This window comes from Lutjanus erythropterus, chromosome 19 (assembly GCF_056507025.1).
Source record: "Lutjanus erythropterus isolate fLutEry1 chromosome 19, fLutEry1.hap2, whole genome shotgun sequence".
NCBI lineage: Eukaryota > Metazoa > Chordata > Actinopteri > Lutjaniformes > Lutjanidae > Lutjanus > Lutjanus erythropterus.
The window spans coordinates 30,743,432-30,769,652 of record NC_139335.1 but is presented as its reverse complement, the minus strand read 5'-3'; the positions used below and the strand labels follow the sequence as shown (position 1 = coordinate 30,769,652).

General features: G+C 39.6%; 1 protein-coding gene across 2 annotated transcripts; it reads right to left on the bottom strand.

Moving 5' to 3' along the window:
- Positions 1 to 1,184: 1,184 nt before the first annotated feature.
- glyr1 (glyoxylate reductase 1 homolog (Arabidopsis)) lies at positions 1,185 to 25,985 on the bottom strand. 2 transcript variants are annotated; one of them, XM_084743789.1, is made up of 16 exons: positions 25,861 to 25,985; positions 22,591 to 22,627; positions 22,412 to 22,491; positions 22,180 to 22,318; positions 18,869 to 18,979; positions 16,543 to 16,626; positions 14,008 to 14,061; positions 12,190 to 12,240; positions 11,819 to 11,892; positions 10,345 to 10,444; positions 8,552 to 8,662; positions 8,334 to 8,435; positions 7,942 to 8,104; positions 5,505 to 5,684; positions 5,184 to 5,308; positions 1,185 to 3,779 (listed from the first exon to the last, which is right to left on the bottom strand). In XM_084743789.1, the coding sequence occupies exons 1-16, from the start codon at positions 25,896 to 25,898 to the stop codon at positions 3,705 to 3,707; spliced, it is 1,524 nt and encodes a 507-aa protein (XP_084599915.1). In that variant the 5' UTR covers positions 25,899 to 25,985; the 3' UTR covers positions 1,185 to 3,704. The 2 variants fall into 2 exon arrangements, with proteins under 2 accessions (XP_084599915.1, XP_084599916.1); XM_084743790.1 differs by lacking the exon at positions 16,543 to 16,626.
- Positions 25,986 to 26,221: the final 236 nt, after the last annotated feature.

Sequence of the window (26,221 nt, the reverse complement as noted above, 5' to 3'; positions counted from 1 at the left end):
CTAGCAACTCCTGTGATCTTGCTGAAATGACTGATTTTGTCAAAGGAGTTTGATGGCTTTTAAGAGAGTGACATTTGCCTTCAACCAGCATCTACTGTAAGTAATACAGACTATGGAGAAGTACCTTATACAACGCAAAAGATCCCAACTATCCCTTTAGGATGTTTCATGAATAATGTTACACATGGTGTCCATCTGCAGTTTTTAGTGGTGGAATGAAAAGCACTCCAACAGGCACCAACAGATTAAAGCAGTCATGTTTGATTTGTGCTTCTATCAGAGCAGACAGATAGAAAAACTCTCTTAGGTACACACAACCATGCCATGTTTCTTTGGTGTATGTTGGACATTGTCGTTTGCACCTGCATGCTTATGTCGGGTACGTTTTTGCCTACGTAGTAGAGGCCTTCACACATACGTCCAAAATTTGAATCCAAATTGAGTCATAGAAAAATGACACAAACGTAACGCACATTAATTGAAAAAAAAAAAAAAAAAAAAGACACCCATTACTTTACATTCGAGGGTAATTGGATGTGATCCAGAATGTCCTAGAATTAAAAAAAATTATTCAGTGGAAAAGAGCATGAATATATGCTATTTTTACTGCACGTCACAGGTCATTTTCCGATCATGACATATCAGAAGTCGTAGGGTCCCTTTGAATCTACTTCGGTGTTAGACATACAGAGTGCCTAAGTCACGCCCCTTTCCAGTGGACCACCCTGACACCTTACTTTGGAAATGACATGAACAGTAGTCCATAACAAGAGACAAACTATTTTTTGATCCTGTTTGAATTATGTCACGAATCACACGTCTGTCACTGAAAAAATCATTTTTCAAGTCAAGACAGTCGCAGTCTGTCGTAAAACTGTTGACATATCAGACTGTGAAGATATGCAATTAGAAAGATTTCACTCCTGGAAGTTGTGCAAGTGACATCGTTTCTCCCTCCAAAAGTTAAAGTTAGCCACTGAAGCTATGATGCCTGTGTGTTTTTGTGCCAGGATGTAGTCACACGACAGCAGGTTTTACTCGTTCTTTCTCTTCATGCCTGATATAAGCACCAGGAGTCTGTGATAAAACACTTCAGGTGAGATAACGTTACAAGGGAACAGTGTATACTGAAAGACAAGAGATGCAGTTCACTGAGCAGCTTCACACAAAACTAAACTACAACAAACCAACCACTACTGAGATTTTATTGACTTGTAAAGTTACATTTTAAAGTGACAACCATCGTATGTGTAATTCATGTCAGTTCAAATAGAATCAAAAAAAAAAATTTGTCACTATATATTAATATTTTTTCCAAATTTAGGGCACATGGAGGACACCTGAAGGGGCATAGGCACTCTACTGAAAGACAGACCTGAGACCTGCAGTAACTAGACTGAAAATAATTTAGACCCATGACTGAACTTTTGAGGCAGATACAGACCAACATTTGAGATCTAAGAAATGTAATACTGCCTAAAAAGCTGGATCGGGTATCAGCAAGTTCATGCATGTATGTACCAATTTGAGACCATGCAATTTATTAACCCAACTACTCTTATACCATCCTTTTATCTTCCAGGACAGCATGTTCTATGGTTTTCATTCTCTATGGTATTTCATGTTTTATAAAGGCTTTAACTTGAGCCAATGGCAGCAATTGTATCACATCCACACAGGGTTATGAGTGCACAGCTCTCAAAAATTAATACACATTTATTTAAACGCACTGGTATTGGATCGGCAAACTGTATTGGACGATACACAGCTCAGATATCAGACCCGTGAAGACCTCTACTATGTAAGTCATGTGACCACCTGTTGCCCCTCACTCTGACATGAAATCTGTTTGAGGCCAATGTATGAAGAAATAAAAAAACAGAATCCATGTTAACATTTGATTTGCTGCTCTGACTGTTAACATCTACCCAATCAGTTCATCTGCAGTGAGCCGCATGTATTCAGATAAGACCAAATAAAATTAGGTACTGCCTATTAGATGAAAATGTTGTATTCAACATGAAGTTTCAGTCTTTGAAACTAATGAAACCTTCCAATTAGGGATGTCACGATACCAGAAATTTAGTGAATTTCCATGATAATCAATACCTAATACAATAGCACAGAAAAAGACAAAAAATAGAGTAAAATTCACCCACTGTTGTTTTTCTTTGCCACCTCAAATGAAAGCTCTTTTGAGGTTCTCAGACAAAAGACTGAGGGGGAGATTTACTGAAAAACAATGTGAAAAAGACACCCACATCTCTGAGCCCAGTGGGTTGGGTGCTAGATCCAAAATATCTGAACAGAAAAAGAAAAAATCCTCACACCAAAAGAGCTCCCTTTCAAAAAATGTATTAGTGTGTCGGCTCTTCTTCAGACTCTGCAGTTACTGAGCCTGCCAAACATCACTGTCAGGAGAGCATGTTGCTGTGTCTGAAAAGTAATGAAAAAGTGATTTCTGCCCACATCTTAAGTGTAGACCACAGCACGTGTAAGCGTTTATGATGTCCTTGTCACGTCCAGGAGAACTGCATCTCCGGTAATGTCAAAAAAAAAAAAGAAAAGTGTTCCAGCATTCTTAAAATTTTGATATCAACTTGGTACTGAAATATCGGTTCTCGTGACATCCCTACTTCCAACTACTATTCACCTTAAAACAGTTTCATTAATTTGGTCTTTAATCATGTACTTGTGACCCACGATGGCCTAAAATTGATCTTCAAAACTCAACGTTTTATCTCCAACTACCATAAAAAAGAAAACATAAAAACGTGAATGACGCCAGGGCTTAATCGTGACCTCAGTTAAAATGCAACTCAAAGTGGATTCATCTAGGTTCAGAGAGATATATTTAAAAAAAGAGCACAAACAGTGGAAATGAGAACTCTTCCAAACACAAGAATGAAGGGTTTTAAATGTGGTAATCTCAAGTCTGGTTGAGAAATAGCAATTATTACTGCATTTTAAGGCTTCAACACATCTGTTGCTCTGTCCTTAACCTGTTCAAGAAAGATCATTAACACCAACGTAAAAGCAGAAATCATCTCGTCAAATACAGAAACAAGCCATGGCCAAACTGCACCAAGAAGACCTAGAAAGAAACATAAATAAATACATCTAGTATTGAAAGACTCCAGGGGTTACAATATTAAGGCAATGCAGTGGCATGTTCTTGTTGTTTTCTCTCATGGGATTCTGGACATTTAAAAGAAAAGCAAAATAATCACACTCAATTAAATAAAGTCATCATTTGCACATGAACAAAAAAAAAAAAATCTTTAGGGTGTATGCATCCACAAAACATGACAGCAATTTCTCTGGCTTGAGCTGGACACCCCGCTCTTCACAGTGGCACTGGACCCCGCATCCCTGCCAAACGCCCTGCATCACTCCTACCGTTTTTTTTGTTTTGAGTTGTCAGAAACCAGACAAACTGCAGCAGTGCAGTAGTACAACCTCATCTGGAGCACTTTACAGCTTATATTTCCCCCAGTACAGTCAGTGCAATGCTCGAGGTTGATTCTAACAAAAGGAATTAGTATCCCATGACTTGTGGGCAGGTAACATGGCCGGTGCTGGGGCAGAATGAAATAAAATGACTAGAGTTTAAAATAAAAATAAAAAATAACTCATTACATGATGAGGGAGAAATAAGAAGGGATTAAAGACTGTGTGGTCCAGAGGAGAGGTCACACCTCGCTCTAGTGGATGTAGGCTCTGTAGACTGCAGAAATATCGTTGTCTGACTGGTCCAGTGCCTTAGCCCTCTTGTAAACCTGCAAAAGAAGAACAAAGAAAATAAAACTTTCAGTTGGATTACACATGCTTCACTCCAATTAGTACTTTACCAGTTATTGATAGGAGACTGAAATTTTAATTTAAAAGAGATGTTTAGTCATAAGGTAAGAAAACACTCAGAAGATAGATTATAATGTTAAACACTGCCCCAAAAAGTTCATCTTCAGTTAAGACACACCTTCAAGTGGGTAGGAATAGAAATGCTGCCATGCTCGGCTGACATGCTGAGTCAAGCCAAGCCGGCACATGTGAATGGAAAAGGGGTATCACTCAATTTTCAAAATAAAAGACAGATAAAATAAAAAATCTAGCAAAGACATTCAACAGCATTTTGCTTACCATTAAACCGTTATCAGAGAAGGGGTCAATGCTGTTTATTGGTTATCATAACAAACTAAATATTTTATATTATACTATAACTTTATTCACTCAGTGCTGCACATCCATGGTGCTTATGATGTTGTTCTTCTACTTCTGCTGCAACTATTGTTGCAACTTGTATGCAGCATGGTACACTGTTTTACCAACTAAATATTAGCCCACAATTCATCACATAGCAATTCAGAAAGGGTGACCAACAGTAGAAGTGTCTTATATAGAACATTACTGACCACTCCATTATTAGAGATTTGACCATTACTGGGACCTTATATCATTTGTGTCCGACTCACAGCAGTCTGATTACTTTCTCATGTGGTCTCCCATGAAAAAATAATTGCCCACCTCTGTTATAGGGCATTCATGGCTACTGCGTTTTAGCAGGTATTGAGTACTTCCAAAAGGCAGATGACTGGTCATTGCAGATATGTATTTTTTTACTCAGTAACAACGGTCAATTATTGTCAAAAAGGTCTCAAATACAATCAGTAAATGGTTAACTGATGTAGGCAGGACCAATGTGAGGGTAGGTGAAATAGCAGCAACTCTGAGAGGCTGTTTACAAGTCAGACAGAATCTGATTGGTTTAAGCCCCCAGGAAGCTTGTCTGAGCTACAGATGCTGTTTGACTGCAGGAACAATGTGACTGCTTTCTTGGAGGGATACCTGGAATCTCTAAATATCTTAAATTCTGCTTATTTAACATGACTGACCATAAATAAACGACTAGTCTACAATGACTCACAGTGTTGACTAGTGGTTCTGTTAGTCAACTTTCCTGTGAAAGCCCTCCTCCACTTATTTAATCTGTTTACTAATGAATCCACTGGTTTTCTTTGGCACCATGTAGGACATACTCCATTCATTTTGGAGCATTTTAGAGCAGGCAGGCAGTTATTTGGTCATTGGATCACAGTAAAAAAAAATTCAGCTGTATTGTTGTTCAACCTTGTTGTTAAAGTGACAAAAACAGCTGAAAAGACAATAAAAGCACACAGTTGTACCTCATTGGCAGCTGCAGCCATTGGGGTTGGATGGTTGGCCATGTCACCCATGGAGATGGCTAACCTCAGGTCCTTCTGAATATGTTTCAAATAGTAGTCTGGCTTAAAGTTGCCCTGTAAAATATCTGGAGAGGCAGGAAGATAAATAAGATAAAATGATCATTTCTTAAAATTTAGCAGAGATTTTCTGCCAGTGTTTAAGAAATCTGTTATTGTCACAAACTCAAAAATTGACCATTTCAGACAGAAAGAAGAAAATGAAGTAATATATAGACACAGTTAATAAAAGACAACAAGTTAGTAACTTTTCAAGCAGCTCACTTTGGCATTTCTGGTCCACAAAGGTGCTTGCCATCTGGCCCTGGCACAAGATGTCCAGGAAGGTCTGCTGTGATTGGCCGGTGGCCTGGGCCAGTGTTAGCCCCTCTGCAATGGTGGCCATGAAGCTACCCTGCACCATGTTGAGGATCAGCATCATCCTCGCGGCATTCCCTGCTTCACCTAATGAACATATAAACACACACACACATTTATACATACATACCAGTAAAAACATTATACAGTGTCCAAAGTGAAATGACGATCATCCTCACCCGGGATTTACACCAGGCACGCCTGCGCCGCGGAACGGCTGCGCCGCGATTTTGCTCTGTAATGCACACGACTTCAATTTACACCAGCAGCGTTTCAGAAGCGGAGCGTTTTGCCCATCTGATTATGTTTACTTGCTCTAATTTAGTTGATTAAGTCCTCTTTCCTTGCTCTTTGTGCTTCTACCATGGATAAGCAGGCTACGTAGTTAAATTGTTTCTTTTCTGTCTGTCTTTATGATTGCGAGTCTGCACGGGGTCTTTTATTTTGAAAATCAACCGGATTCTCCCCTGTTTTCCATGCCTGACTTCCTGCCCGTTCGACCAGCTCTGTGCCAATTGACGCGCCATCCGTCGAAAATAGACTCGCTGCGTATTCTCCGCGGAGCGGAGCGCCGAGCCGCTTCTGGGACGCTGCTGAGACGCACCGCGGCGCTTCTGGTGTAAATTACAGCACTGACTAGAATGGGTTCTATTTCTTTGCGTGCCGCGGCGCAGCCGTTCCGCGGCGCAGCCGCGCCTGGTGTAAATGCGGGGTCAGTGTGTCCATGCCTTGATGTCTGTTGGCCTGGAACTGGTGTTATACTCTGTGGGTAACCACGGAGCAACTGAAAAGTTAAAGCCCCAGCAATGAGTGTACAACAAAATGTGGTAATTCAACACCATCTGCTAGCTTGAGAATTCTCTAGAAACCTGCAGGGAGACTCAGATCTGAAATGTCAGATTATTTCCAAAGTCAAAGGATAACTTGAGATTGGAAACCTGCAAATGGTATAGGTGACAATCTACCTTCTGTTCTGGGACATTTTAAGCTGTAAAATTACAGTGAGGCTGAGGGACAGCCTACATGTTCCTCATATGACAGAGGCTGTTCACTTTGACAACAATGTCTATTTTAGTGCGTTAGCGTCTTGAGAGATGGCTCTGCTGTAAAAAGCACAATGTATTATTATAATGTAACAGAAAATATTTACATTGTCCATTTTTTATTTTCATTTCACTTATTTTTAGTCTTTACTCACAGACTACTTTAATCTGCTCCTGTTGCTTTTCCCCTCACACACCCCTAACCCTATGGTCCATTACTGCTAGGGATGAAATGATTATTGGTTTGATGATAAACTGCAATAATCAGAATCAGAAACACTTTACTGATCCCTGGGGAAAATTGTTGACGTTACTCCTGATGATTAGTATTATCGTCTCAAATTTGAATTACTGTGTATAAAACTCACAGTCCAGTATCAACAACAGTTGGCAACAGTCTCCCAGATGCAGTGTGGGTGTGTTTTCCATCAGTGAGAACAAACAAGGTTTTTAAAATAAAACTTGCTGAAATGATTTCAATGTATCAGTACTGCTTGAACATTTTCAGCACATTTTAACAATACAGCGATAATACTAATAACATTAAATATTTATCTGAAGCCAGCAGACTGGAAATCGCTCGGAAACGGCTAACCTGGCTGCATGCAAAGGTAACAAAACCCCCCTCTAAATCTGAACCGACCATGTCTCGTTTGTTTAATCCCTACAAAAACTAAAGTGGAAAAATGACAGTTCTGTAATCAGTAACTTCCAGGAGTCTCTGCTGGTTGCTTGGCATCTGCTCAGAGCCATGAAACAGCTAAGAACAGGACACCTTTTTAATACCACTTTGGTTTAAACTTAATGTCAACCCCACGGCCATACCTGCAAAAGTATTACAAATATAATGGAAAATAAGTATGGAATTTAAGCCCTAAGAACAATTAATTACCAAGTACTTGAATTTTTGCAAACATTTTATTATAATACTCACATTCACATTGCTGGAATAGAGTTAACCCACTTGTATTTTGGATTCTGCTGCTACTCAAAAACAGCACTTTTAGGGTTTTTTCATAAGTTAAGAATTGTTTTTAAGAAATATATTATCTAGAAAAAAGAATAAATTCTGAACAGGATGTTGTTTCTAGAGCAGCAACAGTAATGTTTATCACAGCAAAGTTACTTTATAAAGTTAGTCTCATTGATACAGTGATGATGAATTACACCCATGGAATAATCCTACAAAATTCAAGACTTTGTAAACAAAAAATTCAATATTTTTAAGGCCTTAATCTGAGATTTTAAAATCTAATACTTTTTTTAGTACTTTTACGATCCTCAGAGTTGACCCTACATACCCAGGAAGAAGGAGGTCTTGCCCATGGCCTGGAAGCAGCTGCTGCAGTCTTCATAGACCGTTCTGTCACCGGCTGCCAGGATGACCAGCATCCCATCGTTGGAAAGCTGCTGGCTCCCCGCCACCGGAGCCTCCAGGAAACGGCCGCCCCGCGACGTGATCACCTGTCATTCAAACATGGAAGGACAATTTGATACAGGAATACTTGTACTACTCCTATGACAACTGCTGCTACTACGGATCGACACAAAGACACAAACATTTCATCAGGACCTGATGGTAGAAGGTTTTTTAACTTGGATGTTTTAATAGTGCATGATTTTATACTGTTTGCTGTAGATACGGTTGTTTACATTTCAAGAATTGTGTGTGTGTTGTTGTATAGGCGTCCACCTGTGAGAGTTCTGTGATGGTCTCTGGGTCTACAGTGGACATCTCTACGTAGCATTTGCCCGGCCTGATTCCCTGCAGCACTCCACTGGGCCCCAACACCAACTGGACAGCAACAAACACAAATACAGTTGTTGTTTTGTTTTTGTTTTTTTTTACCCACCGGCCAGTGATTCACACTGTCAAAAGGAGCCATTTACAGCAAGTGAGATGCTACTCACATCCCTGGCAGCCTTTGGGTCTGAGACACAGGAGAAAGTGATATCACACATGGAGGCCACCTCTGCAGGAGTCCGGCCTAACCTGGCACCCTCCTGGATGAACAAGTCACACTGGAACATGACAGACAGGAGTCATTCTCTAATCAATCAGTAGCAGCAGCATGCTAACACACACCTACATCTAGGATGGCAACTAATAAATCAGTGTTTCTTACAGTCCAAGATGACATGCTTAGAAACCAGAAAATTTTCATATTTAAAAGAGATCTGCGTTTTCTTTTTCAAAAATGACTATAACAATTAATCGATTATCAAAATAGTGGGCGATTCATTTAATAATCGATTACCGAATTACATTCTGTGGTTTGCCAACATACCAAATACCACCAAATATTATCATTAAGAATCAGATCACTGTAGCCAGCTTCTGGTACAATAAAAGTAATTTATTTGTACTGTAATTTCTGTAATTTGTTCTCAGTTTTTGCAATGCATTTGTCCTGTGCATTCTAGAACAAACTCTGCAACACACAGTGTGTATTGGCTGAATAACTACAAGTTAAAGAAAGGCATTAGAACATGGATGAAATAAACTGGAGAGGATAAACCAATAAAGAATTCAGATCTGAGATAACTGTAATGAATGTTAAAAATATCACTGTGCATACCTTCAATTAATTTGATTTTCATTTTTTGAGTTCAGACATTAAATAAACAGCTGAAAAAAGGTCTATAGATATTACAGGAATACTGACTAAAATATCTTTTAAAAACAGAGCTCATTGTAATCAGATGTATGGATATATGTGTTTGGTATACTGAAATTCTGATTTAAAAAGAAAAAGGTTCAGTATTAAAATTTCTCAAAGTTCTGTGCTTGTTACGGGTCAATGTTGGTGTATTCGCACTCAAATCAAAGCCAATTTTTGCCCTGCGCAGCACAGAGGGTGTGTGTCTGTGCAGCCTCTGACTGAGCAGCGCACTCAACGGACTTCAGTTGTTTGTTATTTCCCTCCCGTCTCTTTTCTTTCCCCCTCTCTACCCTCTGAATGTCTGTGCGTTCACAAAGTAAAATACATCAGATCAGAAAGGAAACTGATGTGGCTCTGTTCCTCCACTCTGCAAAGTGATACACACAAACTTTTGATTCAAGTTTAATGTTTTCAACTCGCTCAAGTTATTTGGGGGTCTCGTTTAGGTACTTTTTTAGAACATCAACAGCTAAAGAGCACAGGGCTAATAGCACTAGCTACAGATCACTTCTAAACTACTACAGTAATGTCCTGTTGGTAAAAATCATGATTTTCATGATTGATGACTGTTCAAGACACCTTTACAATAAATCATACTAACTGACGCAATAAATATAACCACATTAGCAATTTACCCTCATGTGTATGAAATTAAAATGAAATAGTTCAGATTTCATTGTTTTTTGTTCCGTCTGCGGGTCTCATAGTTTTGTCCAGGGTTAATTCCCTTGTAGACGACCTGTTTCTTATCTGTTGGGTATTGAACTACTATAATTTCAGTCTTGAGTAGTAGTAGTTTTGGTGTAAAGTATTGTGATACTAAACTGGATATTAGTATCAAGTCAAAATTCTGGTGTCGTGACACTACATGCGAATGGTCCACTTTGACCATCAAAATATATCATCAATCAAACACTGCACACATCACTAATGTTAATGAGAGATCATTCAGACACAGTATCAGTAATAAATGTGAATAGTTTAAACTGGATGATACTGGAGTTGCCTGTGTGAGACTGACTGTGTGTTGTATTACTGTACCTTTTCTGCTGTACGGTTCCACACTGTGACAACATGACCCATTTTCAGCAGGTTGGACACTATACCGCTACCCATCAGCCCCAGACCCAGGAACCCTATCCTGAAGGGCAAAGTCCAGAAAGAACAAACAAATCAGAACATGAGAAAGCAAACACTGAAATGAAAAATTCACATTCATATGTCTGTGTGTAGCTAAAACCCAAGAAACCCTTTAAAGCCCCTGTAGACCTAAATCCACTATCATCTTCTAACCACGTAATTCAGGATGTTATGTACATAATCTTAAGCACATAAAAAGGATTTGAAATTAGATTTAATCCACAAATCCTTCCAAAACTATTGTCATCTAAGTTTTCATACACTTTCCAATATTGAGTTTGAATTGGCTGTGTTTGTGCTCCGAGATTTATTGCGAAAATTACGCAATTCATTCCACAAACCAACCACAAAAATTCCATGTCAGTTGCTATGTGGATGCAACAAAACTTCTGTTCTCCTGCTGCTGCAGCTGCTCTCTGAGTCTGAGCAACTCAACGTGATATCACTGCTTTATCACAAACAGTGGTTTAACCTGCCACCCAAATCAATATAATAATATTAATTATTATTATTATTATTATTATTATACATTTTCCCCACTTTGCTTTGCTGTTACACAGCCTTTACCAACGTCTAACTGAAGCTGTCGTCTGTGCTCTGTTCACAGCCACAGAACTCCACTGATTCAGTGACTAATTTTCCCATGCAGGACACAGGAGCTGCTGGTCCACCGCTGCTTCGATCCACAGCAACTAACATTATTTCAGAACTGAACAAATGTGTTAAAACACTGAAGTCAACCAAATAAAACAAACTAATTCACAAACACAAACTTCTACAACTCCTATGTCCTGAAGGTAAAAAGACTGTTTCTGTCCATGAAGTCCAGTGGTTATAAAGAGAGCACAGATGGCAGCTTAAGTTCCCCGTTGGAAAACACTGCCTGACAACAAAGTGAAGTGGTGAACATATTCTAAATATAGCGTACATTTAAACCAAGGTGGTTTTTGTTTATGTGATAAAATACATTTTGCCGCTGCCTGCATCTACAGCGGTCCACAGCAGGACATTACTTAGCTTCCATGTTTGTGTGGATGTGTCAGCTCACATTTGATTGACAGCTGCATCAGGAGTACAGCCTTGAAAAATGGTCTAAATAGCAAAACGAGCTGATTTTGAACCATTTTTTTCTAATAGTTATGAAGTTCATTTTAACTCAGATCTTTATAGATACTTGATGAGAAACTAAACGTTAATATCATACATGAATTTTTACCATTTTAAGCCAAGTTTCCAGATGCTTAAAGCTTAGTAATAAAATCAGGAACACTAATCCTACTGTAGGTGTTAGCCTTGTGATCTGTTTCTCAGTTAAATTTAGTAAGTCATTTTGATAATGATGTTCTATAATGCTGCAGTGAGGATGTGTTAATACCTTTTATCTGTGGGTGTGATGCTGCCATTGATGGCTGTGCTGTCTGCTGCTTGGATAGATGTTGACCCTGTGTCCTGCACAATCAAAAGCAACACTGTCAATCTCACACTGAAGGGAAAGTGAGGCCTTACTTAGCTTTGCTATTTATGAAACAGTAAAACTTTACAGCCAAATTTACTTGTAAAAGTGAAGTATTTAAAGTGATGGTTTGCCCCAAAACAATCTAGGCAGATTAATAGCAGGTTAGAGGAAAAATATGTATTTTTGATTTTGGGGTGAGCTGTCCCTTTAAATTAATAAGGTAAAGTAAATCCATAAAAAACGCTTCATTCTGACTGGTCAGTTTTACTAGTTATCACTGGTTACACTACCTCTTCAATGATCTTCAGGCGCTTGCTAATGGGTTCCATAGATGAGGCTGGCTGTAGGCAGAGAGGAAACAGTCAGACACTGATAGACTCTACACACACTTCACATCACACTTACTGGATCTAAACTAAATCTGTGTCATTGAACATTGATTCATTTTCTGTAACCGCTTATTCCCAAAGGGTCGCGGGCTGCTGGAGTCTATCCCAGCTGACACTGGGTGAGAGGCGGGGTTCACCCTGGACAAGTCGCCAGTTCATCGCAGGACTGACACATAGACAGACAACCACTCACATTCACATTCACACCTACAGGCACTTTAGAGTCACCAATTAACCTAGCATGCATGTCTTTGGACTCTGGGAGGAAGCCGGAGAACCAGGAGAGAACCCACGCAGACATGAGGAGAACATGCAAACTCCACACAGAAAGGCCCTGCCCCAGCCAGCTGGGGGATTCAAACTCAGGACCTTCTTGTTGTGAGGCAGCAGTGCTAACCACTGCACCGCTGCGCCACCCGTCATCGAACATTATGAAGAACTTTGATTGATTTTCATTATTGATTAATGCTGGTTATTTGCATGATTAATCAATTAAGTCAGTTATCCTCAAACTGGGATCATCAATAATCATAGTAACGGTAAATTTTCGGTTTCTGAAGGGGGGTATGAAAGATAAAGTTTGGGAGCCGCTGGATTAACCATTTTGTCAATAACGTCAAAAAAAAAAAAAAAAATCTCTTCACAATTTCCCAGAGCCCACAGTGACATCTACAAGTTACTACTGAAAACAAATGTAAGAATATTATGTTCCATTTCTGCCAATAACTCCCTGTAAATCTTGCACACTGGACCTTTAAGAAGCTGGAACCAACAAACTGAACCAACATTTTTGTGAGAAAAATGACTGACATCATGGCCCAAAATTAGCACCAGCCAATAACAAACGCTGGTAAAATATGCAAGTCAAAGCTGGTGAGCAGGCAGCATCTGACACATTAATACAAGCACGACGGTTACTGCAGGGCTTCTTTTTTAGGTGCCCATCTAGGTTTATTATATTTCCTGAATAACTGATCTTGTAACAGCATTGTTGGCATATTGCATGTGCTTTGTCTGTTGACCCGCCTTTTCTCCAAAAAAGACGGATCCGAGAAGGGAGTAAATATCCTCATTGACTCTTTCTTGGCTGTTGGCCACTACCTGCCTGGAGCTTTCAGAGTTTGAATGTTAAAGGAGGATGTGAACCTGGTCAGAAATGGTGACACCGACCTGATGACTGATGATGTCAGTATCAGGTTCAATATTGGCTCCCATTTTGTGTATTGATTGGTGTGTTCGACAGGTGCATGACTAGGTCATACACACATAATGACATTGCTATTACTGTACATTTTGTAACTGCAATTTCATCTCCCTTCATTGGTATTGAAAAACTGGACTGAAACATGGACCTGTGCCCAGGGACATGAAGTTAAAAGGTCATTGAGGAAACCCCTCGCAGGCTGACAAAGGACTTATCAGTTTGGACACAGGCTGTTTCAGTTTAACTGCTACAGGCCAAGTTGAGGGGATGCCATGAGAAACATTATGGCTGGCAAACTCAGCTTGGGTGTGTCCAGAACGGAGTGAAGATCTTTATCACTATTGATTAAATCAAAGCCAAGCCAACACATTCAGTGTCAACGCTGATTAATTATCAAACAAGATCTGACATGGAAAACTAACCAGCAATTTGAAACATGTAACTAAACCAGGAAAAAAAGAAGACATTTTAAAAGGTGCAGATGTGAAAATACTGAACAGCATGCTTCCTCTTACCTTCTCAGACTGGCTGAGCAGGAAGTGATGGAAATGTGGGTCGTCCTTCACAGGCTGCAACAGAATACAATTGGTACTGATTATGAGTACGCAATATGTACTGACCTGAGAATACAGTGTGCAGAAAGCCTTGGATCTACATCACACAGCGCTGTAACAGCAGAGCTCCCATCATGCTCCGAATGCAAACTGCAATCATTTTATAGTTTCTGCTCAGCAATCTGGGGATGTTTCCATCCATGGCCAAAAAATGCCCTGATAGTTAAGATTTTTTTAAAATGGGCTTGTATGATGTATACCAATACACAGCAAATATAACTATTCAAAAGACTCACAGATGCATCAACAGCAAAGTTTTACAAGTGACATAAACATATGTAATGTATACATTGCATGACACAACTGAACTGAAGGGACAACTGCATACTGTCCATGAATTCGCCCTATTCATTAGTTTACACAAGTTACACACTGACCACTATAGAGCTAAAATATCCTCCAACCAATAACTGAAAATGAACTCAAATAATTAAGTCAGTGGTTCCTAAACTTTTTCCTGGCAGGCCTCCCTTCAGAAGCCAGAAAAGTTCACATCCCCCTACAATTTTTAACCAGTCATTAAAAATGACATGGGAATTGAAATAAAGGTTAGCATGATAGCATCAGCAAGCTCCTGCTTATTTCCCCTACATAAATCATGCTCATTTAACTTTGTTTCACTCTTTATTTCTCCCCTGGTCATCTGCGCCCACCTGCACTGGCTCCACATCCCTCCCAGGGGGGCCCAACCCCCAGCTCAGGAACCACTGAATTAAGTGTAAGGAAATCATAAGAAACATTGTGTGTTAACAAATCCTCTGAAACTAGAAATCTTTTGATACCAACGCATCAGGTAGGGTGCACTTATGTTAAAGGCATACTCTGGATTGTTTAAGGTACCTTTCCATAGTCAGAAGCAGCAGCAGTACAGGTGTAGGAATCTAAGCAATATACTGCTGACATATTTTCAGTATCAATTAAAGCAAATTTAAGCCAAATATCACTCTGTCCAAAGCAACCATACTTTTGTGGCAAAAACAGTATAGTAGAATAGAGAGTAGTAGAACAGAGAGTTACTGGTCTACCACGGCCTTGATTTGTTAGTTTGGCATTTTGAAGTTCTTGCTTCTCCAAATCGGGGGCCTGTCGACCGCCATCTACTGTAGCTAATACACCGACTATGGACAAGTATCTCATACAGCTGCACTTCAAACAATCCAAACTATCCCTTCAATATGATAAGCTCAACCCACAAAGCCAGTCACCTCCTGATTCTCTCCATGTTAGTGGAAACTGATAAATTATGTACAACACAACAAGTTTGTCTTTAAAGATCCCTTTTGGCCTGCAAACAAAAAGATGTTAAGGTTTATAAAAACAGTGTAACCTCTAACATTACAACAGGCATAGATTTCATTCAATAGTTTGCAGCATTGCAGTTAAAAGAATTGTGAATATTTTGCCTAGAATGACAACTGAAACAAGGAAATGAGCTGATTCTGTTTATAACTCACTAGACCATAAAGACAGCTGCAGGTAGCGGCAGCTGATGGTGTGAGCTCTCTACTGACACTGAGTTGTATCAAATAACACACTAACTACATTCAAAACCATACAAATTAAAGGGATACACTATTTGACGACAAGGTATTAGGGCCTTATTAAGGATTATTAGGATAATTTTCCATTTCAAGTTAAAAGTCCAAATGTGGACAACAAAGTTGAAATGTTGGGAACAAGAGAGAAAGTCAAAATATTGAGAAGAAGGTTGAAATGTCAAAAAGTAATTTTATATGCTGAAATACTGACAATAGGGAAGAAATGTCAAGAATAAAGATGATATGTCGACAATTAAGTCTAGACACCTTGTTGAGAATTAAGTCAAAATATTAAGAATGAAGTTGAAATGGTGTTTCAACTTTATTCTTAAAATGCAAAGTTAAAACAAAAAATTATCCTCTCATATTTCCACTAATGCTGAGTCCTAATAGTCTTCTGTTTCCTCAATGAAAAATGACTACATATAATAATATAACTTGAACTTATAGTACGTTTTATGCAGAACTGTAAAGCTGGAAGCACAACTTTTTTGAAGTTGAAAATGTTTCCACTGACATATAGACGCAGTTCATGACCCAACTTTTATTTTGGGTTCATCAGTTTCTTTACACACACAAACACACACCTGGTGGTCATACGGGTTTTAAGAGCATTACATTCAGAGTGGTCATCACCCCTGATCCTGGGGAGCAGGTTGGCTCTCATTAGGTCCAAGATGCTCACAGAAAGCAGGAAGGTTTCAATGAGCGTCACATACAGAGTTGGTGACCATCTCAACAGCACACGCCAAACAAACAGTTTCAGTAGCCAAGAGTGAGCACCAAACAGATCAGAAAGGAAAAGGTCTGCAGTTGTTGGTGATCAAAGCCAAAGATTGAGGTAAGGCAGAAGAACAGCAAGGCAAGGCAGGCTCAATGGGAGGGGGTGTTCACCTACACTGCTTTCCCATTTGAATCCTGAGCCAGGTCCAGCCCCCAGCCTCTCAATAGTGGACGGCTCGGGGTCAGAGTCAGTTAAGTCCTTAAGGAGGAGAGAGACACATATTCACCTAAAATCAAGGGGTGAATTTGTACAGGTCCATGTCTGCTGTAGTGGGGAACGTCTCGTTGTCATATATGCAGCATTGAGGCCCAAATATAATATTCCATTCACCTCCACTGTATTGGAATGGGGGCAGACAGGTATCACAACCAAACTGATCGGCACGGACAGATACCACTAGAGGTAAGAGAGAAAATATGACGATTGTAATTCGGATGAGCTGAACCTTTAAGTAATGATACTGATGCCCGACGTGTGACATCGTGACAGTATTAGCTTCATAGTCTGCTTCTCTTTAATTAGTTACGGCAGGTATCACCCAGGTTGACAAGTATTGTGTGTAGGAACTGGAAAATGGTGAGATCATAGGGGAAAAAAAGTGGCAATGAAACCGAACAAATCGTATTTTCAGTCCTTTTCCACAGACGAAACATCCCTTGGTTTATTTGTTTGTAGACAGGTGTCATGGTAGAGGAGCGAAGGAATCCGTTGTGGTAGAGAGCAAAAGAAGTAGCTGTGATGTTGTTATGTGAACATGAGGTACAAAATGACAAGTTTACATGCTGACAGGGGAGCAAGGGCACAGGCCAGTCAGTGGCAGCAGTCGTGTTAATGGAATATTTTCCGTCATTAACTGAATTTTGACATTTTGACAGAAAACACTGGTGCCGTAACTTTATGCAATTCACATGCAACGCTGTGGGTAACTAAATCCATCCAAAAAAAAAAAAAGTCTCCCCACAGCATTTGGGCATCATTGCTGACCTCAACAACATACTCAATGCATCTTGCTATCTGGATGCTGACAGCGCATTGAAGAGCTAAGGCCTGGTGCAGTGGAGCATGTCCGGGACCATTACGGGTCACAGATACAGTTGTACCTCTCCTGCAGAAGGAGTGCAAGCTTGCAGGATTTCCTCCCGGTGAAGCGAGTGCCTGCTGGATTGGGAAAATCCTACGTTGAGAGTGTTCATATTTGCCTTTGTTTAAGCAGAATGGCCGCGTTGTTTCAGCGCCCTCCACTGTCACTGCTTCGTGTGATGTTGACATAAAAAAAGTGACTGCACGGGCAGTGTCTGTTCATGTTTTTTTCTCCACGCCTTCATAAATGTATTATCTGTAAATTTCTTCTGTCTATTAAATGTTATAGTGATTTAGCTGCTTTTGAAATTTGAATACTAATTTAAAATTTAATTAACCATAAAATGAAAATTAAAATGAAATGTGTTTACAACAAAATTTTTCTGATCCCATCTGTCAAAATGTTAGACAACAACAAAGTGTAACACAGCCTCTGGTCAGTGGCACAAAAAGGCATCCAGCATTTCAAACCACCTTGCAGTTTTTTGCTTTGATCTGCTGCACACACTGTAATCATTTATTTGTTTATAATCTTGTTTTATCCTTTTTGTTTTTTGGCTGTGTGTTGTATCCCCACTTCCGCCAGATGCTGAGAAGTCCTCTGTTACACCTTTTTGGTTTCTAGTTGCTGACTCCAGTTTAACTGAATGACCTCCTCTCCAAAAATGCTACTGAGGAATTGGAAGGACCGACTGTCCTGGGTGATACAGATGTTGCAGTGAAAGGGTGGTTCTTGTTGTAGTTGTCCTTGTTTTGATGTGACATCACATCTGCTTGACCAATTACAATCAACAGCACTGCAGGGAACCTTTGACAGTAGCTCGAACTTGGATTTAGTATCATGATCTGAGCAGTGCCTAAGTTTAGTTATAGGAATGCTTCCTCCAAACTGGGGAAGAGCAGTGAAAACAAAGGTGGCACCTGTGATGATGATACCTGGGTTGGGTGTGGCTTGTTTAAGACTCAGGAAAAGAAAGTTGTACATGTTTTTGGTGCAATGATGCTGCAATACTTAATTTTCAGAGATATCATATGTTAAATTGACATCAATGAAATGCACATTGCAGGTTCAGTTTCATCAGATTGCTTTTGCAGTGAAAAAATAAGCCTGGTCTGTTTTGATCACAGATCTTATTCTCAAAATAAAGCTGACATTCCCCAGAGACAACGAAAGCATCTGTGCATGGCTCAATGCACTAGGGAGAAAAGGATTGGGGTTAAAAATGTGTTAACTGTCTGTAAATCAGTCTCCAAACTTTTTCGAGTCCTCATTTTGCTGTTTGTTTTTGGCTTTGAGTAAAACTGTATTCAACTAAGGCTGGACAGGACAGTGTTTTTAACTTGTAAGTGTTATACTGACCTTCTCAGAGGGGTCCTTCAGGGCACTGAGATCCTCATCATCCTCCTCCAGTATTTTCAGTGGCTTATTGGGCGTTTTCTTTCCTTTTGAGTCTCCTTTGCCGTCTGAGTTCTGTCAAAAACACAGATTATCATTTGACACTGCTATTGGTGTGTGGCAAGACAGTTCTTGGCAGTCTGACAACCATTTGAATGTAGGATGGCTCTAAAATAACCTTGTCTGAACAGGTTACGTGTATATTGAGCAGAAGGGATAAGTGGTTGCCCAAATGTTGAATGCACTCATTCTGCTGGGCAGATGGCCTCCACAGAAACCAGGTGTCCAGCTGAATAAACATTTGTTGAGACCGAATGTGACACCTAGGACTAGATCATGAGGGGGGCTGGGAAGAGCTAAGTCTCACTTCAATAATCGTTCATTTCATTCCATCAGTCTCAGCAGCGGAAAAAACACATTCCACATCTGTATAATAAATAAATGCTCACATTTGCCTTGGTAACAATAGATATAATTCTCTTTTTAAATACAACAGTTTATACCAAACTTTTAGGCATTTGTTTGATAAATAGGTTGTGTATTTAGGTAACAGACCACTAGGGCTGCCCCCTAATAGTCAACTAAACCACTAGAACAAGAGTCTTAAGCAACCAGGTTTTCATTTATTTGTTAGTTACAGAAAAAAACACATTAAACTGCATTCAGGAGCTGTGCCTTGCAACACTGTTGTCTACAATCAGCTAGCTAGCTCGGTTAGCACTCCTATTAGGCTGTGACACAGCCTCTGAGACCAATGGAAGCCAGGTTTGACAACCAGAAATATAGTGACTCTGACTCTGGGGATGATGAAGACATGGCGGGTTCAGGAGGGTGTGAAGCAGTTGAGGGGCGAGTTCGTAGTGAGTTAATTAGTAAGTATACATGACCCATTATGCTGATAAGTCAGCCAGCATTTGCAGAAGTCTGAAGTTATCAATTCTGTGTTCTGTAACAAACAACACGGCAAAGAAATAATAAAAATGTTCAGTCTCCTTGCTGGTTGTTCCGACACTCTGAATCATTACAGCTTTTACCATTAGCATTTAACAACGTCTGGCTCCATGCCCCCAAAAAAATCTGTATCAGTATCATGATGTGCACATCAACAACTCGTCAACAAGCAAAATCTATAGTCAAGCTCTACAGTGTACTGTGTATAAAACATGCTCTTGGGAAGTGTAAGGTATTGTTTTGTTTTTTTTTTAAACTAGTCGAGTTGTGTTGGTTGTGTTTCAGCTGGTAAAATAAATGCCAGTGTTTCCTCTAAAGGCAAAAAAAGGGAGGGGGCTTCAACATCATGTTGCTGGTGATGTCAGATTTTTGTTGTCTATATGTGACAAACACAATACTCAACTGATTTACTGATTCATCACAATCACAAGTACTACAACATTCCTGTCCCAATTATATTATAATCCAGTGCACACTACTACTCCTACGATGTGAAAATGTCCACACAGTCAAACAAATATAAAGTGCACTTCATGATTAAAGCTTAGCAATAATATTCTTGCTCCTGACTAGGAATGGGAATTTACAAGATTTTATTGATGTCAATGACGTTATTGCATCTGCTCATCAATCCAATTCTTTATTAATTCCCTTACTGATTCTTGATTAATTTTCTGCTAGGGGAAAAAGCAGGCCTACATATCCTAAGCACAACAAAAGCTCTACAGTTTAACCACAGTTTAATTTGGAGAATATCTGTACAGCAAATACAAAATCTGGTACGCCTGCCTGTGTGGTGCTAATGTTATTATAAAGGGGTGTTTTTCCTCTGTAATGGAAGTGCTGCTCCGAAAGCACTGGCACTGAGTGTCAAATACATGTCATGAAACTGAGGCCCATGCTGTGTAGAAAGATATTTCAGCATATTGAACCCAACCTCAAATTACCACTTCACACATATTTCAACAAGCACTGCTGTCATTCTTCTTCGTGAAATGAAGCCACGTTTTGGGCCGTTGAACACCATGAATCATTCTTGTTGCAAGTTTCCAGCAGCATAAACGAATGAGTTTCATGTCATTTTGCAGTGCCCAACTGTCAGGAAAAACATGCCAGCATCCATAAAAGAAACTGACAAGCTCGGAGAAGGATGATTCAGATGGATCAGGCAACTGTCCCTACTCCTGACAGAACTTTCAACCAAAGTGTGTCTCTCACTGAGCAGCAGTGGGGTAAGTGTGGCTAAAGTCTGCTGTGGTTCAGAAGGAGTTTATCTGGCCATCCACAGTTTCTAGATTTTGCAAAAACAACCATGAACAAACAGCACATGCATCACACTGCTCTGCTCTACTTTTCTATCAAAACTTCACTATTTCCATTACAGCCAGACTGAACCTTATTAACTCATGTTGATGCTTCAGCTGACACAGTGAGGGTCAAATTACTTGCTCCTTGATCGATCTGAATCATCAACATTTAGTGGCGAGCTCTAGTACTTTCAAGTGGATTAAAAGAGGTACACAACAAATGAAAGCCTAAATTAGGTCAGTGAGACATTCATGATGTCTGTTTCGGGACACTTAAAAACAGGAATCTGTACATTCCACATCCCTAACAGAAAAATGTAAACCAGTGTTTCTCCTGGGGGATTGCTTTGTGAGGTGGTGGGAGGGGGTTGACCACTGCTTTCAGTTCTTTACTATAGATCTGTGACTTCTTATTTCTATCAGCATTATCTAAAAGCATTTAAGGACTGTAAATGAGATCAACACTCTTTGTGTGACTGTGTGAATGCAGTGTTTTATTTGTGGCAGTCCGCCACAATAAAATCATTGGCCACCACCAAATGATTTTCTGTTTTTGGAGCTGTGTACCTCTCCCAATCATGTCTAGAGGGGAACCCTTGATTTGCAAAACTGTTGTGAGATTTGTATGCATTATTTCTGTTAAAAAAAATTAGACTCACAGGGTCTGGGGTTCCCTTCTAGACAGGACCCTCTCTCTGTCTCACTCACAAATGCATGACAGCGGACCTGTCTATGAACAGCATGATTCTGTCTTTGTTTCAATGAAGTGGGGAAGGTGTCCCGTAAGCAGGGGAAACACTGTAATCCTACATCATCTGGCAACATTACATCTCATCAGTGTGTCATGTTCTTTCATGGTATACCCACTGCACTTCATCCCATAACCTCCTGTTATTTCCTAGGAGTCCATGTGCCTTTTAACAACCCCCTGTCTGAAATCTTAAAATCCTGTACCTGTGAAAAAACTGTCAACTAAAACAAAGTGCTGGATCAAGTGTTTCAAGGCAAACCCCTCACCTGTTCTTTCCCCTTTGCTTTCTTTAGAAAGTCCTCCACTGCATCGACTGCCTGCTGGAAGCGCTTTCCTTTATTTATCTTGATCATCTCCTCTTTGTGGGCGTGGTAGGGCTTCAGCTGTTCTACTTTGATCCAGGCACTGGACGGACACACAGAAACACAGCTCTTATACATTCAGTGATGAAGGAAATACAAATCCAGTCACAACAGGTGCCTCCCTATCCAGACTTACTGGTCTTCAGTTCCAAAGAATTTCACAAAGTGGCATTTTTTGCCCCTGGGCTTTTTCAGGTCCTTGGGAGGGCTGACTATCTGAAATGTAAACAGATATTGTAGTCCAACATTAGCATTAAAATTTGTCATGCAAATGTTTTAATTTATTTTGCTCTGAAGCATGTTTTCACTCCTTACCTTTCCTGGCCATGGTGGGTAACGACCAAGCTTCCCCCTGCAAGAAAAGTGGCACAATTAGCACTGCATGTTGAAGACACTTCATTATATTTCAGAATTCAATCACAGCCTATCAACTGCACTACTCACTGCTAGGGCAGGGCACTGAACCTTGACACAATTTTACTATTACCAACCAAAATATGTCCTTAACAGTACTGATGATCAAAAGTTGTCAAGCACAGAAAGCTGGCAGCAAATGTCTGGTCAAATTATTATTCATGTTTACTTCTTCTTTGATCAAATACTTTCTGAAATCACAAATTTTACAGTTTTAGATTAGTCAAAGAAGGGATAACGACTAGGGCTGCACCTAACGATTATTTTTTCATCGATTAATCTATCAGTTAATTTGTCAATTAATCTATCAATTACTTTTTATTATTAAATTATATAACAATTTCCTAAAATACATATCAAAAACTTGTATCATTAATATTTCAATATTTTATTCAACCATAATCCTGAAAAACAGAAATAAGCACATTCGAATAACAATAATAGTGGCATATTTAAAAAAAAAAAAAAAAAATCTAATTTCCACCCTAATTAAGAGTCCATTACAAATGCCTGATCATGAAATACTGGATCTGAAATTCAAAAGGAGCTGTGATGCATTTTAATTTAATAACTAATCACTGTCAACCCTGAATGGGAAAAAAGCAAACAAACAGTATTTTGACTTAAAACCTAGACTGGTCATGACATGAAGTTATTTAATCTCTGGAGTCAGTTGCAGGTAAGATGATCACTGTATTTTTGCATCAGTGTGAGCCAAAGAAAATACTTTTTGTCATTTTTCTGATGAATTATGAAAAAATGAATTACAGCCAGTCTAATGTTAGTTCAAGGCATTCTTCATTTATGCGGCTGATAAAGTGAACAGAAAGTACAAAATGGCAGGATAACACCATCAGATGACGCATGGGGTAAAGTTAACAGCAGCGCTGCAGACATCATTTTTAACATGGCGCAATGAAGAAACGTCTAGAAAATCTCTCTTAGTGGCTTCCACTAACAGAAATATGTTCCACGTGTTTATAATCCTCATATATTGTGTTTGGGTGATGACAGAGAGAATTCAGGATGATGCTGCAGGAGGAGGACAGGTCGCTCGGAGCTTCACTTCCAGCACTCATGTGGAACAGCTGTCCCGCTGTGATAAGTCACATCCAGTTTGTGGAGCTGAAGAGACCCAAACTGTTGCATCTTTGTCTAAAACACTTCCACAAATCAGATGACTGCAGCAACTTTTGCTCTCTGTAGCTTGTTCTCCAGGTTAATCCATGCTCTGACTGGGTGCAGCACTTCATAGCGACGTGTCAACATACAATATGCAAATCGACAAATTTTCATAATCAATGACATTGACTACGTTGAAAAGTTGCCCTGGCCCTAATAATAACAATTAATCAACTAATAAGCTAATGAGGAGGATGGTTAGGTTATCCCTCTGTCTTACACATCATTTACAAATTATTTTTTTAGCAGTGCCTTGGCAATAAGAGTAATGGGTTTCCACCAATGTCTTTTTTAAGATATAGCTCTAAGTCTGGTGCAGATTATTTTGTACTGAAGCTGATGAGTGACAATATCCTGCACAATACTCAATATCTGTGTGTTTATGACCACAGTAAACTCCTTTATGACAGTAAACTATATCTTTGGAAAGTGGACAAAACAAGTCATCTGACTACGTCACCCTGAGCTTTGGGAAACACTGATTGACATTTTCCACCATTTCATAGATCAAACAACTAATTGATTAACTGAGAAAATAACTGACAGATTAATCAACAATGAAAATAATTGTTAGCTGCAGCCCTATTACAAATACATTTATGAATGTTTTGTGAATTTGTAGATCCACTGTGTCTGGCTGCCCAGGGCCAGATGGTAGCAAGTTCAAGTCCAACTCATACCAAAAAAAGTACAGGGTGCACTAGTAGATGGAGAGGTACCAGTTCATCTCCAGGGCATTATTGAGGTGAACAGCCTCTGGGCAAGGCACTGAATCCCCTACTGCTCGGGGTGCCTGTTTCTAGGCAGCACCCATCACTCTACAACCTCTCCCACAAAAACTGCATGTGTGTATACAAACCTATGTAAAACGATTAACGATGGAGTGGGAAAAAAAATGAATTTCAACAATTTCCATTGTTGAAATTGCACTTATTTTCTTTAATTGTGAGTGTTTTCAGAATGTACTTGTTGTTCTTTGCTCTGAAAAATGGAATCATTTGGAGGTGGTGTTGTTATGCAATAGTTTTACTAGTCTGTCACACCTGAGATCACACTGGACTGTATGTAGTTGGTGAACTTAAGTGAGTTAGACACCCCTGATTGAGGTGAATAAAGAGAACGACAGGTTAACAGGAAAAATACAGACGTTTGGTTTTGGGGTGAACTGTAGCTTTAAGCTATTTAAAGCAGCTTTAAAGAACAAGAGAAAATAAGTAGTGGCTGCTTGAATTGCTGGTGTAACACTACTGAAATGTGAAGTAACACATGTGCAACAAGAGTTTGCCTCTTGTCTGTCTATTGTCATTTTGTAATGTTGATAATACCAGCATGAGAAACACACACTGGTGCTACGAGGCAACATGAGACGAACACTTTGACACAACAAACAGGTTGACTAACTAAGTCACCTATCTGGATTCAATTAACTTACATTTAGACTCAGAGTGGAGCTTACAAATCAATATAACACAGGATGAACGAGTGTTGTGTGCACAGAGAGCTGCAACAGTTAACACGGAAGCCGAGGCTAACAGTTAACTACCTACAGTATATATCCGCTTTAGCTAGGGGAACGTTTGGGGAAAAGCTCGCCACAGACCCCAACAATTCTACAACACTAGGAAATTCAAAGTATATAGTGAGGCTGCACATATAAACATGTTGTTGCAAGAATTCAAAGCATAATAGACAGGTTCAAGTGGGGAAAAGTTGGTAGTTTTGGTCTAACCCCCTTTGCTTCTAACTGTTAGCTTACCCGCTAACTTAGCTAGCAGCTAATGAGGCTGCTGGCTGAGTCAGCTCGGCTAGCGATTTGTTTGGGTTGACAATCAACTAGCTTGGTCCGCGGACACAGTCCCATTATTTACATCTGCTGAGCACCGACAACAAACACTAACGTCAAACTAACTAACACAACACTGCCTTTACGCGACACAGCAGCATTAAACAGAAAGGGAGGCGACTGACAACGTTTAAAGGGTATCTCACCACACTAGGTCCCCGATCCTCAGATGCACAGTCGCCATCTTGCAACTTTAATAAAACGTCGCACTGAATGAGGGGAGAAGACAACACACACCCACTAATCACATGTGAAGGCAAGCCAAGCCCTTCTTCACTATGTAACATCCGTTACTGTACTTGTTATCACTCTGCAGAATAAATTAGATGAATGTTAAATGTAACATATACAAAATATATTTTATGAAAGAGGAAAAGCATTTTGCAGGTACCAACTGGCAGAAGACGTGATCACAAATTTTAAAAAAGTAACAAAAATTAACTCCTCAATGAAAAATAATAGATATTTTTCACCTCTTCTTTTTTCTCTCTTTTTATAGCTTTACGT

Coding starts and splice junctions, on each gene's coding strand:
- glyr1 (XM_084743789.1), bottom strand. CDS start 25,898: ATGGCGACTGTGCATCTGAGGATCGGGGACCTAGTGTG. Junction 22,492..22,590: donor ACCCACCATGGCCAGGAAAG/GTAAGGAGTGAA, acceptor TTTACATTTCAG/ATAGTCAGCCCTCCCAAGGA. Junction 18,980..22,179: donor AAGCAAAGGGGAAAGAACAG/GTGAGGGGTTTG, acceptor TGTTTTTGACAG/AACTCAGACGGCAAAGGAGA.